A 15212-nucleotide genomic window follows, 5' to 3' on the forward strand; every position below is an offset into this window, starting at 1 on the left:
TAACCAGCCCAATCAGCTACACAGCGTTGGTGGAGAGGAAGAAAGTCCCGTCCTTGCTTCACCAGCCTGATCCTCTTTGGTCCTGGCTGGCAAAGGAAGAACTGAGTGCTCTGCTCTGCCAATCCAGACACAGGAAGCCATCACGAACCTCTGCTTCGAGGTGGTCAAGACACCTTGAGGAGGCAGCTCCCAGCAGAGCCACTTTCCCTTGCCCCTCACCTCTCCAGAGGCATGCCTGTTGGGCCGGAGGATCCCCACTGTTGATCTATACAGATGTGCATTCTGCAGAAAGAGAAGGACTGAAGAAAGCCATTGGTTGAAATGAGTCAGAAATAATGTCCTTCCTCGTATTTCTTTTAGTAGATACTTCTAGAGTACTTAGACCCGCAATTCAGTTCTGTTGACTGTTGCAGGTAAGTTCCTGATAATGTTTTTATAAATACACACACTGCATTACAGCCCTGGATGCGTTTTAGCTGAAAAATACTTACCCACCACTCCTGATCTTCCTCACCGTCAACTATGATGACATCACCTTCTGAGAACGTTAGCTCATCTGGATTATCGGCTACACAGTTGTAAATGGCTTTTACTCTCTTGGGCTTTGTTTTTGACTGTAATACAGAAAGGCACAAAAATAGAAGAGCCATGTGTTGAAAACATTAACCAGCTACAACAGAAATATAGTTAGTTTCAATGAGAGGACATAAGTGGTTTGTTTTTCTTTGTATGCAAAAGGTTCTGGCAGCAGAACATAGGACATGGAACATCAGGTGGCTGCCTTACACTGTCAGATCACTGGTCCATCTAGCTCAGTATTGCCTACACTGATTGGCAGCGGCTCCTCCAGAATTTCAGATGGAAGTCTTTCCCTGCTCTACCTGGAGATGCCAGGGTGTGCATCAGGGACCTTCTGCATGCAAAGCAGGGGCTCGACTACTGAACTATAGTCTTTCCTGCATTATTTTTCCCTACAAGTATGCATACATGTTTTACACTGTCTTCCAAATGTGTACATCTGGACTGACATACCCATCATGTTTTGCCATTCACAAATGACAAGATGCAAGCTTCTCCACCACAAAGTAAGTAATTAATACTTATGTAGGAAAATAACTTATTAAGCTGCCCTTACCACTTTGGCCTTCAAGCACAAGCAAAGATTACTATACATATAAACAGCACTCAGTAAGGGCATACCATCACACATCTATTTCACTGCATGTACAGGCAACCAGGTACAGCTTCCAGAGCTGTGTACACAGCAGACTAGACATGCAGCAGCAGCAAACAGAGTACGCACTTAATTCATGCAGCACTTGATCTTTTCAGAGCAGTCACAAATGTTAATGTCAAGATTCACTACATCTGTCTCTGGGAACCAAAAGGTAGTTAAGATGTTTGTCCAAAGTATATATTATCCGGCAACTACAAGAACTTCCACTTTCCAGAATATCCAATGACATTCTTTGATTACTCTATTAGACATTCTGCAAATAATGCCATTCACAGAACTGGCTAAAAATACTATTCAGAAATTCATGCAATTTTCACAATGTAATAGTTATTTATGTTATTTTTTTACCAATAATTTCACCAATATTGTTTTTACCAATAACAAAGTTCTCTGGGCAGCTTACAATATCAAGAAAATATTAAAATAGATCAACCAACTATAAAATAATACAGCATAATTCAAGCAACAGAGACTAACATCGATAAAATAAGACCCACAAGCAACACCAAAAAATCTGAATAAATTTAAAAATATTTAAGAGTTCTTAAAAGGCCTGAAAAGTGGCAGCTTTATGAAGATGGTCATCACATCCATACTATGGTGTCAAGGAATTGACATGGCAAAATTATGCTTTTTTTATTAATTAAAAGTACTTTTATTAATTAAAAGTTACAGAAATTGAGATCACTGCTTGTAAGTGATGTGTATAGCTGCTTTTGAAGCACGTAAAAGGATTTTCCTCTGAATAACTATTTAAGCTCAAAACTCACTGCATTTCACTAAACCCTGTCTCAATAAGGAATTATTTACTATGTTTTTTTGAGTAGCCTTTGCACTATTAGATGTACTACACTATGACCCCTGTTCAGATGTAATGGCACTGTCCAGTGGCAAATTGTGGGTTAATTATCCCATGAATTGTGGGTAAGGATGTTAGAGAATTCCGCCATGGACTCCAATGAGGCCAGATTCTAAAGAATCCGGTCCCTCGGAGTCCGTGGCGGAACGGATCACCCACCTCCGCCACCCTGTGAAGTTGCCCTGGAACAGATCCTACCTGCCACCGGCTGGGTCCGGTTCATCTACTGCCGTCCGCTGCCAGCCTGCGGAAGAAAATGGCATCCCTGCTCTTTGCCGTGATAGGCTACATAAATATTTACGTAGCCTATCACAGCAAAGAGAAGGGACGTAAATGGCGTTCGCTACACCAGACGCCATTTGCGTCCGCAGATTGGCAGCAGACGGAGCCGGCCGGCAGCTCCGCGGACTCTCCACGGAGTGGAGCCGGCTGGCGAGGATTCTGGGGGGGAGGGACGGATTGCCTCTCCCCCCACGGACCCCCTGCGGACTCCAGGTAAAGGGTTTCGTACATCCCTAATTGTGGGGATGCATGCTGCATGCATGTCGCTTCCTGTTTGCATTAACAATGCTGCATTGTGGCTTGTTCTTGAGTTAACCTGGGATTGTTTAACCCAAGAACAACCCCAAGTATTCCTATTTGGATGTCACGAAACAACCCCTGAATGCAGTATTTAAGGGTTGTTAATGAAAACAGGAAGCAGCTTGCATGTAGCACACATTCCCACAATTTGTGGGTTAATTAACCCATGAGTCCCAACTGGACACTACCATTACATCTGAACAAGGCCTATGTAACTGAAGCACAAAATACTGAACATCTGTATTTACAATTAAAAGGTTTAGTCCAGCATTCCTAGAAAACCAAGTATATACCCACATCTGTTCCCACATATCTTATCTCTGGCTAAAATGGCTTCAAGTCTCGAGGAGACCATATTACACCAGTTTTAAAATCTTTACACTGGCTGCCAATTTGTTTCCGAGCACAATATAAAGTGCTGGTTCTTATGTTTAAGGCCTTACATGGTCTAGGTCCAAGGTACCTTGGGGAGTGCCTTCTCCCCTACGTCCCAGACCGCCACCCAAGGTCCTCTGAGGGCTATCTGCTGCGGCTGCCTAATGTGAGATTGGCAGCCACACACAGGAGGACCTTTTCTTTGCCGCCCCCCAGTTCTGGAACGACCTGCCGGTTGAAATGCACCTGCTGACCTCGTTGAAGGTTTTTAAGCAGGCATTAAAGACTCTATTATTCCAACAGGCCTTCCCTTTTTAGAACTCTTGTTCCTTTTGCTGATTCTTGTATACTGTCTTTAAGCTGTGTTGTTTTATTGTTGGATTTTTTAAAAACTTGTTTTAGTTCAGAGTTATTTTTAGATATATGTTGTCTGTATATATTGTCAGTATGCTTTTATGTAAATGGTTTTTAAGCTTCAGATACTGTATTTTAATGTTTTAACTTTTGTGAACTGCCCAGACAGCTTTGGCTATGGGGTGGTATATAAATGTAATAAACAATAATAAATAAAGTCTCTAACTTGTGGCTCATTTCTATGATAACTTGATAAAGAAACCAAAAGGTTGAAGTGAGTTATTTAAGGCTCAATCATATGCATGGTTAGACAGAAAGAAGTCCTACAACTCCCAGCATTTCCCAGCCAGCAATGGTGGTTGGGTCATGCTGGCAGTTGTAGGACTTTTTTCTGTCTAAACTTACATAGGATTGCGCCCTTAACTTGCTTGCTTCATCTAGCTAATATCCTTTCCTACCAAAGCTTCTGCTAAGGTAATTTACTTAGATCTTTTTAGCACAATCCATTTCGCTTACTGTATATTTAGTCCCTCCCCTGCACATACACTATGTGTTGACTTTTGCTGTTACCACGTGATAGGAATCAAGTGAAACTAGGTTACTCCGAGGGGTTCAACCTAACTGACTGATAACTAAGGATTGTTGCATAGGCTAGATTTTCACAGCTTGTTCAACAACCATTGGCTGTGGTTTACAGCTACACCACACAAACAATTTTCTTGGGAGTAGTCCCAGACTTACATGTGACTTCAGTGAAGCTCTTTCAAAACAAGTGATACATAAAAGACCAGATGCTCCTTTTTTTGTTTGTTTCTCAGACTAACCTCAATATATATTCATATTCGAAGGATGGCAAGAAAGAGAAACAGTAGAACAATGGAATCTAAAGAAACTGCCCTCCCCTTTCAAAGTCATCAGAGACCACACAATGCCTTTATTCCCAGTGTGAAGAGCTACCAAATACAAACATTTAAGGGACTGAACTAGATTCTTCACTACTTACTATTTGGGACTTTCTTGGCATTGGAGCTGGAGGTTGGATTGGTGCTGACATGTTTGTTGAAGGGGCTATCTGTGGTCCTGCAATCTCAGATGAAGACTCTCCTGCTATTAAAAGAAAGAAGATTTTCAGTTACAACTGACTCTTAAAATAACAGACATTGCTCTATTTTTAGATAATATAATGCATTTATGGCTGTCCCCAAACTATCAATTATTTCTCACACCAAAAGTCCCTCAGCTGCTAGGTCAACTGGGTCAATTTCTTGGCCAGTGAAAGTGTGAGCGCCTGCCCCAAGGTAAGGGACTTAGTCATCCTCAGGGAAACGGGTATAGGATGTGGGCAGGGAGGTAACTACCAACACTTACACAGGCACAGGCGAGGCAGGAATATCCCCCGCCAGGGGAAGAGACCTGGGCCACCAGTGAGTCTGTAACTGCCTCAAGCGCTTTCTTCCAAAGTGCAGCTTTTAGCTGATCAGCACGATTACGCCGAGCCTGTTTTGAGAATGTCTGGCGTGGAGGAAAAGCTTCAACAACGTGTCCTTCACCGAGGCAGAGAGGACCCAGGGAGTGCCTGCCTTGCTCCCACAACAGAAACACTTCCTAAATGGTGCCTTGAGGGCCAAACACCCACAAGGGCAATCCCAGGATCGTGAAACACAAAATAAATCAAATAATGCAGCAGATAAAGGCAGAAATATATAAAGAGAGAGAGACAGGAAGGAAGGAAGGAAGGAAGGAAGGAAGGAAGGAAGGAAGGATAAAACCTCAGCTTTCTGACAACCTCTTGCTTTCAAATTAACTGAACACAAGAGAAGTTCCCAGATAAGGCTACGACAATGGTGGTCGAAAGAGCGCTGATGGAATAAGCGGGAACCTGCTAGGCACTTCTGCACTGGGACGGTGAGGGAAGGGTTCCCTCCAAAACTTCTTGGGTATAGAAGTTTCCCAAATCGAGGCTCTGCGCAGGCCCAGAGCCCATATATGTGATTCACAGAGACCAAGAAGAAGATCCAAGGCTATCAACGGCTACTAGTAATGACAGCTATGTATTACTTCCAGTATCAGAGGCAGTATGCCTCGGAATACCAGCTGCTAAGGAACATGAGCAGGAGGTTGCTATTGCACTCTTCTCCAGCTTACAGACTTCCCAGAGGCTTCTGGGTGGCCACCGAGGGAACAGAATGTGGACTAGATAGGCCTTTGCTCTGATTCAGCACAGCTCCTCTCATGTTCTTTTGCCTACAGTCCAACACACACTATGCAAGCTTAAGTGGTATTGAAAAGAATGGTTTTATGCCTTGTGACCTTGCAAGCAAAATCTTAAAGTCAAGGAATCAGTATTCATCTTTTTCCCATCACTCATTCTTTGTGACAGCCCAGAAAATGTTAGGGGAACTCTGGGAGTTGTAGGACTTCTTTCTGTCTAAACATGCATAGGATTGCGCGCTACATCACTGCATGCAGGTTTTACCACATACAAAATAAACATGTCAGTTGGCCCAAAGTTACTGCTAAAAAGAGCAGAAAATAAAACTATGGTTTAAAAAAAATTACCACAAGATTGCTGCAGAGATCCAGATCCCTTATTCTTGTTAGTTAAGCTGGATAACTTGTCAGTCCTGTTCAGGAGAGAAGCAAACATTACTACCCATAATCACTTCTGTAGTTTGTTACATCCCATTTATCTTTAGAAAAATAATCGGTATGCTATTAGGGGTTAATATTGCTGATGGGGCCTGTCCACTGCTCTGCTCCTTGTTTGAGAACAACTGAACTAAACGAAACACAACAAAAAAACCATTAAAAAGGGACAGTCTTAAACATAACAGAAAGTGCGAATGAGATTTTGGAAAAAGTGTAATATAATATGGACCTGACATTCAGAAACAATTTGAGTATGCAATCTCTTACTGGCCTGCAGAGCTTTAGGAAGTAAATGTCACAAATTACCCGGAAGCAGGCTTTTTCTGAGAAATTCTACTCGGAGGCTGTGGAGGGAGTGGTGGTGGTGTAGGTTTGGGCTGTGGCACAGCTGGCTGTTTTGACTGCTGGTTCAAAGCTTCAAGAACACTGGCTGTCTTTGCAACTGGAGGTGGTGCTGGAGAGAGTATATCTATAAAAATGCACATATAATAATATATTGATGATGAATGCTGGAATGCTTGAAATTACTTCTCCAAATAACACTGCTACTACAGAAGATTGTTTCCAAAATAAATTTTAAAAAATGCTGAACAATTTCTGAAGTACATTTAATCCTTCCTTTACACCAAAAACAAAGGCTCAAGACAAAGTATGGCAGGACTAAGGATGCGATCCTATACACACTTTTCTGGGATTAAGTCCTATTGAACTCAGTGGTAATACATATAGAGAATTGCACGGTGAGAGCCTGTTCATACATGACTTTGGCATGTTCTACAACCCAGGATGTAGGCTCGGGTTCATGCCTCTTTCCCGCATAAACAAAATATTTACTATGAGTCATTTGAATACATTCATGAATGTGTAGGTCCCCTCACACATTCCATCAATCCACTACAAAAATGGGATGCACTGCATGGGTATGGACTGAGTATTAAATACTGTATGCCTGTGAAGACTCACTCCCACACACCACCACACATAGAATTTGCACGCCAGAGTTATACGTGCACTGCCTCTTTGTTTGAAAGTATCTGGAATTGAACTTTCTAAGTCTGGCAGTTTTTAAACCAGGTTTCCCTAACCTGGTGCCCTCCAGATGTTTTGAACTACCACTCCCAGCTTCTTCACGATAGGCCATGCTGGCTGGGGCTGATGTTGGACTCCAAAACATCTGGAGGGCACCAAGTGGGAGAAAGCTGCTTTGAATTGTTAGTTTTTCAGATATTCCAATTTGAACTTTTCTTATGCAGGCTTTCCTCTTGGTGCCGAGTTAGGGAAACAATTACAAATACAGTGAACTTAATTCCTATTCATTAAAATACCTAAACATATATTTAAACATGCTTAGATTCCAGTATTCTTTATCAGACTGATATCTTGCCCTTCTTTCATGATGGAACTCAACCTGGAGTTCCCAGTCAGTCTCTCATCCAAGCACTGAACAGAACTTGACATGCTTAGCTTCAGCAAGGTGGCTGCTTCACGTGGCTTCAGACCACACCTTGGGACCAGCATACTAGTTCTTATGCTATCTCCAGCCAAAGAGAGTAGATTCAACACCTCTCACATTTTTATAGGTATTTGGGTACAAACTCAATATATCTATTCATATCATTTTCACAGAAGTACCACGGAAATATTTGTGATTGGTCTGCTCCTGATGACACTGAGAACGAGGTAGAAGTCAAACGCTTTCTCAGGACAGGTCCTTAAAAGCCAGTTTTTTATTTCCCACTTTCAAAACACACCTCCTATTGATTATTTTTTCCTGCAATATAAATTCAAGCAAAGCGCAAGAAGATTTTGCAGTGGAAAAATGAGCAGATTAACTCAGACACTGCTCTGAAGCATTTAATCGATTCATCCTGGTGTAACATATAGGGAAGGTTTGAAAAGTATCCTACAACAAGACAGCCCCAAACATGTTATTTAGTACACACCATTTATATTATGGGTATTATGGAACCCTGCCTATTATAGATCACAGCTAGATAACAGCCTTGTTTGAATGTAATGATAAAGTATGGTTTATTGTTACAGGAACAAACCTAGGTGAGCCTTGGTCTTGCACCACACCCCTCCTCAGGTGCAGCTGTGAGGAGATCAAAAGCATTCATGTCCATTTTTTACTTAACTGTGGTTTAAAGAAACAAGCAATCTTCAAACCTTCATTTACAAAGTTGGCTTGTTTCATTAAGGAAAAGGAAAGGTTCCTCCTGTGCAAGCACCGAGTCATTACTGACTCCTAGAGGGATGCCGCTTGTGCTGGCGTTTTCATGGCAGACTATAGCGGGGTGGTTTGCCATTGCCTTCCCCAGTTGTGACTACCTTTCCCCCAGCAAGGTGGGTACTCATTTTACCGACCTCGGAAGGATGGAAGGCTGAGTTGACCTGAGCTTCCGCTGGGACAGAACTCAGGTCGTGGGGGGACTTTCGGTTGCAATACTGCTGCCTACCACTCTGCACCACACGAGGCTCTTTTTCATTAAACCACAGTTAAAACTACCACAGTTTGTCTGGGTTTGGACATAATGCTAAATTGTGGTTAATCAAAAATGGAAACAAAAGCTTGCCATCTCCTTGCAGCCATGCCAAAGGAGAAGAGGGGAGGGGGAGCCCCCTCTTTAATGGGGAGGGGAGGGGGAGTCCCCTCTTCCATCATGCATTGAAAACATGGTTGTTCAGGCAAGCATTTGGGGTGGGTTAGGGTATTTTTAGATGATGTTTTAATGTGTAATTTTACTGTTTTAAATTGTACTGTTGTACATCGCCCAGAGTGGCCGGGTGACCAGCCAGATGGGCAATTCAGAAATTTAATAAATAAATACATAAATGCGCACAACCCTGGGACTCATTCCTGTAATGATAAACTAGTTTACGTTACACTCAAACACAGCCAAATTCTACTAAGTATTATTTAACCCAGGGGTAGGCAGCCTGGTGCCATCCAAATGTTTTGGGCCAAAATTCCCATCAGCTCAAGCCATCATGGCCAATAGTCAGGGTTTATGGAAAACATAGTCCAAAATATCTGGAGGAAACAGATCACCTATCCCTAGTTTAACCCATACATTAAAAACATAGATGAGTCTTGTGGCACCTTAAAATGGACTCCAGTCCACAAACGCTTATGCCATAATATTCGTTATTCTTTTAAGGTGCCACAAGACTGTTGTTTTTGCTGAATGAGACAGATGTGGCTAATGCTCTGGAAATTCATACATTAAAAGTTGAACTAGCAGCAAGGTAAGCATATGGTATACCTCCATGGCTGGTATGCATACTAACCTTCATAAGGAGTGGTTTAACACCACCAGGTAATTTTTTAAGTCACACTTTTAGTCCTACTTTTCATGAAAAAACAAACATACAGCCATAGTATGACTTCAGAAGTAACAATTAATAGGCCATATCAAGAATAATGTGAGATAGGGATAATTAAAATCCATAATTTTATACAATTAAAAAAAACTTTCAAAAACTGTGGGGATAGCCTGAAGTCCTTGGTAAACTCCCCTGAGAGATCCATTCCTCAGCAATGCTTTATACTCAAGCAATGAGATGGCAAAGCACCAGGCGTATTACAACTACATCCACCAGGAAGAGAGGAAGAAGCATGAGTTGTGGAATGGAATGCTGAGGCCAACCGTGATTAGATGCAGCAAAAATAAAGGAAGCCGTGGCAAAGTGCAAACATACTTGTAGATGTTCCACGCAATGGTGGAACAGGGGGGTGGACAGTTGGTGGATCTGATGAAGACCTTTGCCTGCTTATGCTTTCCATTCCTAAAGAATTTGTCTTCCACAGTGTGTTCGGTGAAGGAGTGGTCTGAACAGCACTGCCAAGAAATGAAGACTGAACTAAAAAGAAAAGAAAACACTGTATTATTATTATAATTACTGCTGGCTGTGATTTGAGAAGAAAATAGCACCTTTACTTAACTGGGCTGGCTGTGGTCCAGAGGCACTTGTACTTCAGAACTGCACAAGGATAGGGCCATTTTTAAGGCCCTGTTCACACATGCATGGTCATGGCTTGATGACTGCGACATCAAGGGATAAGCACATGCGAGTGAAGCCCCACAGATCAAACACTGGACACAAAGCTTTCATATCACTTCAGAACAATACTTTTCAATAGAGCACATCAGCATGTGATGTATCATCAAGTGTTTCCCCCAATTTTTTTTTTAAATCACCTTTTAAAACGCAGTGTTTTGCTACTGCCATATAATTTGATAAAGCAAGCTATTGGGTTGGGATAGACAGGGAAATACAGTTGCTTCCTCTTACTACAGACTGAGACTTTAAGGGTGCAATCCTATGCATGTTTAGACAGAACAAAAGTCCTACATCTCCCATGCTAGCTGGGGAATGCTGGGAATTGTAGGACTTTTTTCTGTCTAACCATGCATAGGATTGCGCCGTAAAACTCCTGATGTGGTGGCAGACAAGGCAGTGATAGGTGCTTCCACTACTTAGCTCCTGCATCCACTCATTTGCCCTTCTCCTTTAACTGCCATGGCAAGTAGGTTTCTAGATCTGTCACACAGTAGGTTAAGGAAAGAAGCAGATAACAGGATGGGGAAGTTAATGGGCAGGAGCAGCAATAGACTTAAAAGTCTTTGTCCGTCTAACTATGCTGGCTGGGGGGTTCTGGGAGTTGTCATCCAAGACATCTGGGGAGCACCAGGTTGGGGGAGGCTGGTGTAAGATACAGCAACTGAAGGAGGAGTGAAACATAACTGAATCCATGAATCTGTTCTTTTCTCATGATTGAAGAGTAAAAAGGTAAAGGTAAAGGTGTCCCCCACCAGTCGTGTCCGACTGTAGGGTGTGGTGCTCATCCCCGTTTCTAAGCCGAAGAGCCAGCACTGTCCGAAGATGCTTCCGTGGTCATGTGGCCGGCATGACTGAGCACCGAGGCGCACAGAACACTGTTACCTTTCCCGCCAAAGCGGTACCTATTTATCTACTTGCAATTTCTTGCTTTCGAACTGCTAAGTTGGCAGAAGCTGGGACTGAAGACGGGAGCTCACTCTGCCACACAGCACTCGGGTCTCGAACTGCTGACCTGCCGACCTTCTGGTCTGCAGTTCAGCGTCTTAACCACTAAGCTACCACGGCCCTGATTGAAGAGTAATTTAGCAGTAATCTGCTGATGAACAGTATTGAAATAATAGTTTTTAGAAAGCCATAATAGTAGCAAGGAAAATGGTAGTCTGTTAGTTAATGAAGTAGCAAAAACTACAACCAGGTTTACTGAGAGGAAATGTTTAGCCAAAGACCGCAAGTTATTTAAAGGTGCAATCCTATGCATGTTTAGATGGAAAAAAGTCCTATAAATCCCAGCATGTCCCAGCCAGACATGTATCTAAAATAAAATGTATCTAAAATTATTTCCTAGAAAATCCATCATTTGATTATGGTAGTTAGTCAAGAAAATCTATCAATTAAACAAGTGATTCTGCTCATTCAGGTTTTTAGATTACATTTAAATTGCATTTATTGTATCACAGATAGCCACCGTGGTCCAGTGAATAATTGTTGCATGTCCAACTTCAACATTTCAGTTTAAGTCTCAGCTTAACCTTAGACCCATCGAATAACTTTGGCAAGTAAGTGTATCATCCTCAGGTTGTCTGTGAAGTTGGGAATAACACCTCACAGGCAGTTGTGAGAATAAAAGAGGAGTGGAAATATTGATGACCATCTTGAAATGCGGGGTAACTTGTAAATAGAAATTAATAATAAAACATATCTTAGCCTGGCCCCGGAGAACCTATATCTGAAGGTGAGAGGGAGGTATTTTTACCCCCATTGTAAATTGCATATTTCACATCTAATTCCAAAGGAAGTGGTTGCACATAATAAAGCAGCCACCAAAATCAATAGGATTACACTTACATTAGCTCAAACTTATCAGTTTAGAGTAGGTTTGTTAATCATAGCCAGAAAAACCTAACTTCCACACTTAAAAATGATGGCAATGTTTGGATTACTACTGAAATTTAGATCAGGCCTTTACCTGCATATCCAGGTAGTTGAAGTAGTTTAACCAAAAAAAATTACATTCATTCATCTCTGTGAATTAGACACCTCATGTAACTTACCCTCCTGTGCCAACAACATTAATTATAATAAAACTAGTTTAGCCTTCACAATTTCGCTATTAAACCTAGCTTCTTTTCAAAACTAGTCCCTGATGTAACTGCCTGCTTATGTTCCATATATCTCTTAACCCTAACTCTGACCATTTTTTTCTTTCCTCCAACCTGAGTGTGCAAATACAAAGTGCAGATTCATCCCAAGTTACAACAGGGGAGGGAGGATACCCCAGCAATGTATAGATCTAATACCTACCTGGACAAATTAAGTGTAAAACTAAAATTTCCAAAGCAAAAGAAACCAAGCCTTTGCCATTCCACATCTTGTAAAGTATTATGGCTGTCATACCTTTTCCAATATTCCTGGGAGGCAAGGGAGGCGCATTTGTAACAGGTGCCGCAGGCTGGGTAGGAGGTGGGCTGCTACTGAGTATGGCTCCATAGGTCTCGTTCTGTAATAAGCTCGGCATAAAGCCTCTCTGTTTGTCCTTGGCTATATTGGCAGCATCTCTTGCCAAAGATGCCACATTAGGCTGAAGTTGGCTTGATCCTAGCTGATAGAAACTTACAGGTCTGTCCTCTCTTCGATTGGGACTTGGTTGCTTAAAAAAAGAAAAAGAAAAAGAATAACCAACATAGCCACGTTGGGAAGTATTTCAAGTCCCGATAAAAACTCTAATGTACGCTAAAAAGGGGGGGAAAGCACCAGAGATCTAACATATATTCGCAATAACTAAGGATGTAATCCTAAACACGTTTAATAAGGACTTAGTTAGCCGGACTGAACACAGTGGGACTAACCTCTGAATAAACATGCATAGAACTGTGCTGTAAGGCCACGTGTAGCCACTGTGATTAAATTAGTAAGCATTTCTAGCAACAGAATAGCATTGTTTTGCATTTCCTCTGGATATATTTAAAGTCACTGGTCCAGTATCAATGAAACAAGCCTGCACTTTTGTAAATGCCTGTCAGTTATAAATACAAGGAAAAGCATATGGGGGTGGGGGTGTAAAGCGGCACAACAGCAAAGCAACAAAGAGGCTCTGAATCCACTGTGGATGCGGTCGGTCTTAATGTAAAAAATATATAAAAGATAGAAGGACTAACAGCAGAGTATTCCAAAAATATATTTATGCTAAATGTTTCAGCTTCCGCCTTCATCTGTAGCTGTGTTGTTACATTGATACCAGGAATGGCAGTTTGGAATGACTGAAGGTTTCCTTAGGAGAAAAAAACAGAGGTTTGAGTGGTATAATGCTTATGAATTGTCCCCCAGTCACCTTAATCTGGAGGACAATTCATAAACATTGCACCAATCATACCTCTGTTTGTTCTCCTAAGGAACTTTCATCTCCAGGCATTCCAAACTGCCATTCCTGATATCCATTTAACAGCAGAGCTACTGATGAGGGCGGAAGCTGAAATGTTTAGCTTAAATATATTTTTGGAATACTCTGTTGTTAGTCATTCTATCTTTCTTTCTTTTATGGAGGAAAGCGACTTATGTTTTACATCAGGGCTAGGGAGACTGTAGCCCACCAGATAGTGTTGGACTACAGCTCCCATCATCCCTGATCACTGGCTATGCTGGCTTGGCCTGATAGCAGTTTGAATCCAACTACGTCTGGAGGATCATCAGTTTGCCACCCCATCTTTTGACCTTTGTCGGCCCGCTCTGGCAAAAACTTTGGCAACCTTTAACTGGTTTTGAGGAAGGTTCATTTCAGAAAAGCAGGTGTTCAAAATGTATCTCCTTTTGACTAAACTAAGGTGAAATGTTTGTGGCTTTTTAGTGACTTCTTAATGTCAATCAAATGTTTTGCAGATAAAGAACTAGAATTTTGCACAGTCTGCTATGAAGACAAGTCTAACATGTCTCAAGGCAAATACATATGCAATGGCAATGTACAACCATGTCTTCAGAGTAATACAGACATAAGTTGTGTCATTAATAACCCTTAATCTCCTTTTCGCAAGTCCCTCTAGCCTGAAAATCTATTAATAGTGAGTGAGCAGTGAAATGCCTTTTAATCTTCAGCTTCACTACTGAGCTGGGCAGCCAGCAACAGAGTTGAGGCCAAATAAAATGCACTTGTCAAAGAGAGCATGGGGTCTTACATACACACCACTTCCTGTATAAACAAGAACTTTTTATCGTGCTCCTGTTCTAGGCAGCTATGACAAAAAGGGCAGTGCGGATAGAATGGTAAGACACTGCCATTGAACCTGTCTCTTCTAAGCAATCCATAAGTCCATCATGAAGTTCTGTCTTCATCTGGAACATGCACTGATGTCACGCCAGAGCACAGATCTTTGCAAAAGTAGTGCATAACCACTAAGTTCCTTAGCAACATTTTACATAAACATAATTATGATGAAAATTACTCTTGCTGAGGGCAGAAACATTTCCTATTTTTTGATGCTGGGTTTCTGATCTTATAACTACAATGTCAGGATTGGGCCCAATAACTCTACAGAGACCGTGGGAACTGAGTCTGAGTCTGAAGGGGAGGAGTACGAAGAGCTGAGGGAGGAAACAGAGATTCAGGGATACAGCGAGGGGCCCGGCCAGGTGCAAGGGAATCAGTTGGAGGCAAGCCCACCCACAGCCTCCCCAGTGGTGCAAACACAGCAACTCCTGGGGGGAGAGGAGGTGGGGCTGTCCGATGCAAGGACCCCACACAGGGCCAAGAGGGCGGAACAACTCCAGGAAGTGAGGCGGTCCTCCAGATTAACCCATCACAAGAAGCTACTGTGGGAAGACCCTCCCTGAGGATGGGACTGGGGAAGCCTCTCAGCTTTCGTACTGCTGGCGGGCACCAGAATCGCAACAATGCCTATGCTGACTGTAGTTGTTTTGTGCATCAGGATAGCCTGGGCAGGCTCTCTAGCGTTAGGCTGCTGGTCAGATGAGGAGGTCTGAAACTTAAAGCACTGTTGAACAGATCCAGTTGCACAATAAAGGCCTCTTCACTTGCAGATCAGCTGCTTTGTTTGACTACAGACACAAACAAGAGGACCCAGCCTTTGATATTTGTTGTTG

The 15212-nt window shown here is 42.2% G+C and overlaps 1 protein-coding gene across 4 annotated transcripts in view; it reads right to left on the reverse strand.

Annotated features, from left to right (window-relative positions):
• Positions 1-15212, reverse strand: part of ASAP2 (ArfGAP with SH3 domain, ankyrin repeat and PH domain 2) — a 118777-nt gene that overhangs the window by 4712 nt on the left and 98853 nt on the right. Inside the window, exons 22-27 of one of the 4 annotated variants that reach the window (XM_084826674.1) lie at positions 12516-12768; positions 9759-9920; positions 6363-6525; positions 5967-6031; positions 4411-4514; positions 492-614 (exon numbers count right to left, since the gene is read on the reverse strand). In XM_084826674.1, coding sequence (XP_084682800.1) covers positions 492-614; positions 4411-4514; positions 5967-6031; positions 6363-6525; positions 9759-9920; positions 12516-12768 — 870 coding nt within the window. Of the gene's footprint in view, positions 1-288; positions 615-4410; positions 4515-5966; positions 6032-6362; positions 6526-9758; positions 9921-12515; positions 12769-15212 lie in introns of those variants that run through there. The other 3 variants (XM_084826673.1, XM_084826676.1, XM_084826675.1) reach the window with 3 other exon arrangements.

The sequence above is a fragment of the Heloderma suspectum genome, chromosome 1 (assembly GCF_057233095.1).
Source record: "Heloderma suspectum isolate Gila_16-S chromosome 1, 16-S_ref, whole genome shotgun sequence".
Lineage (NCBI taxonomy): Eukaryota > Metazoa > Chordata > Lepidosauria > Squamata > Helodermatidae > Heloderma > Heloderma suspectum.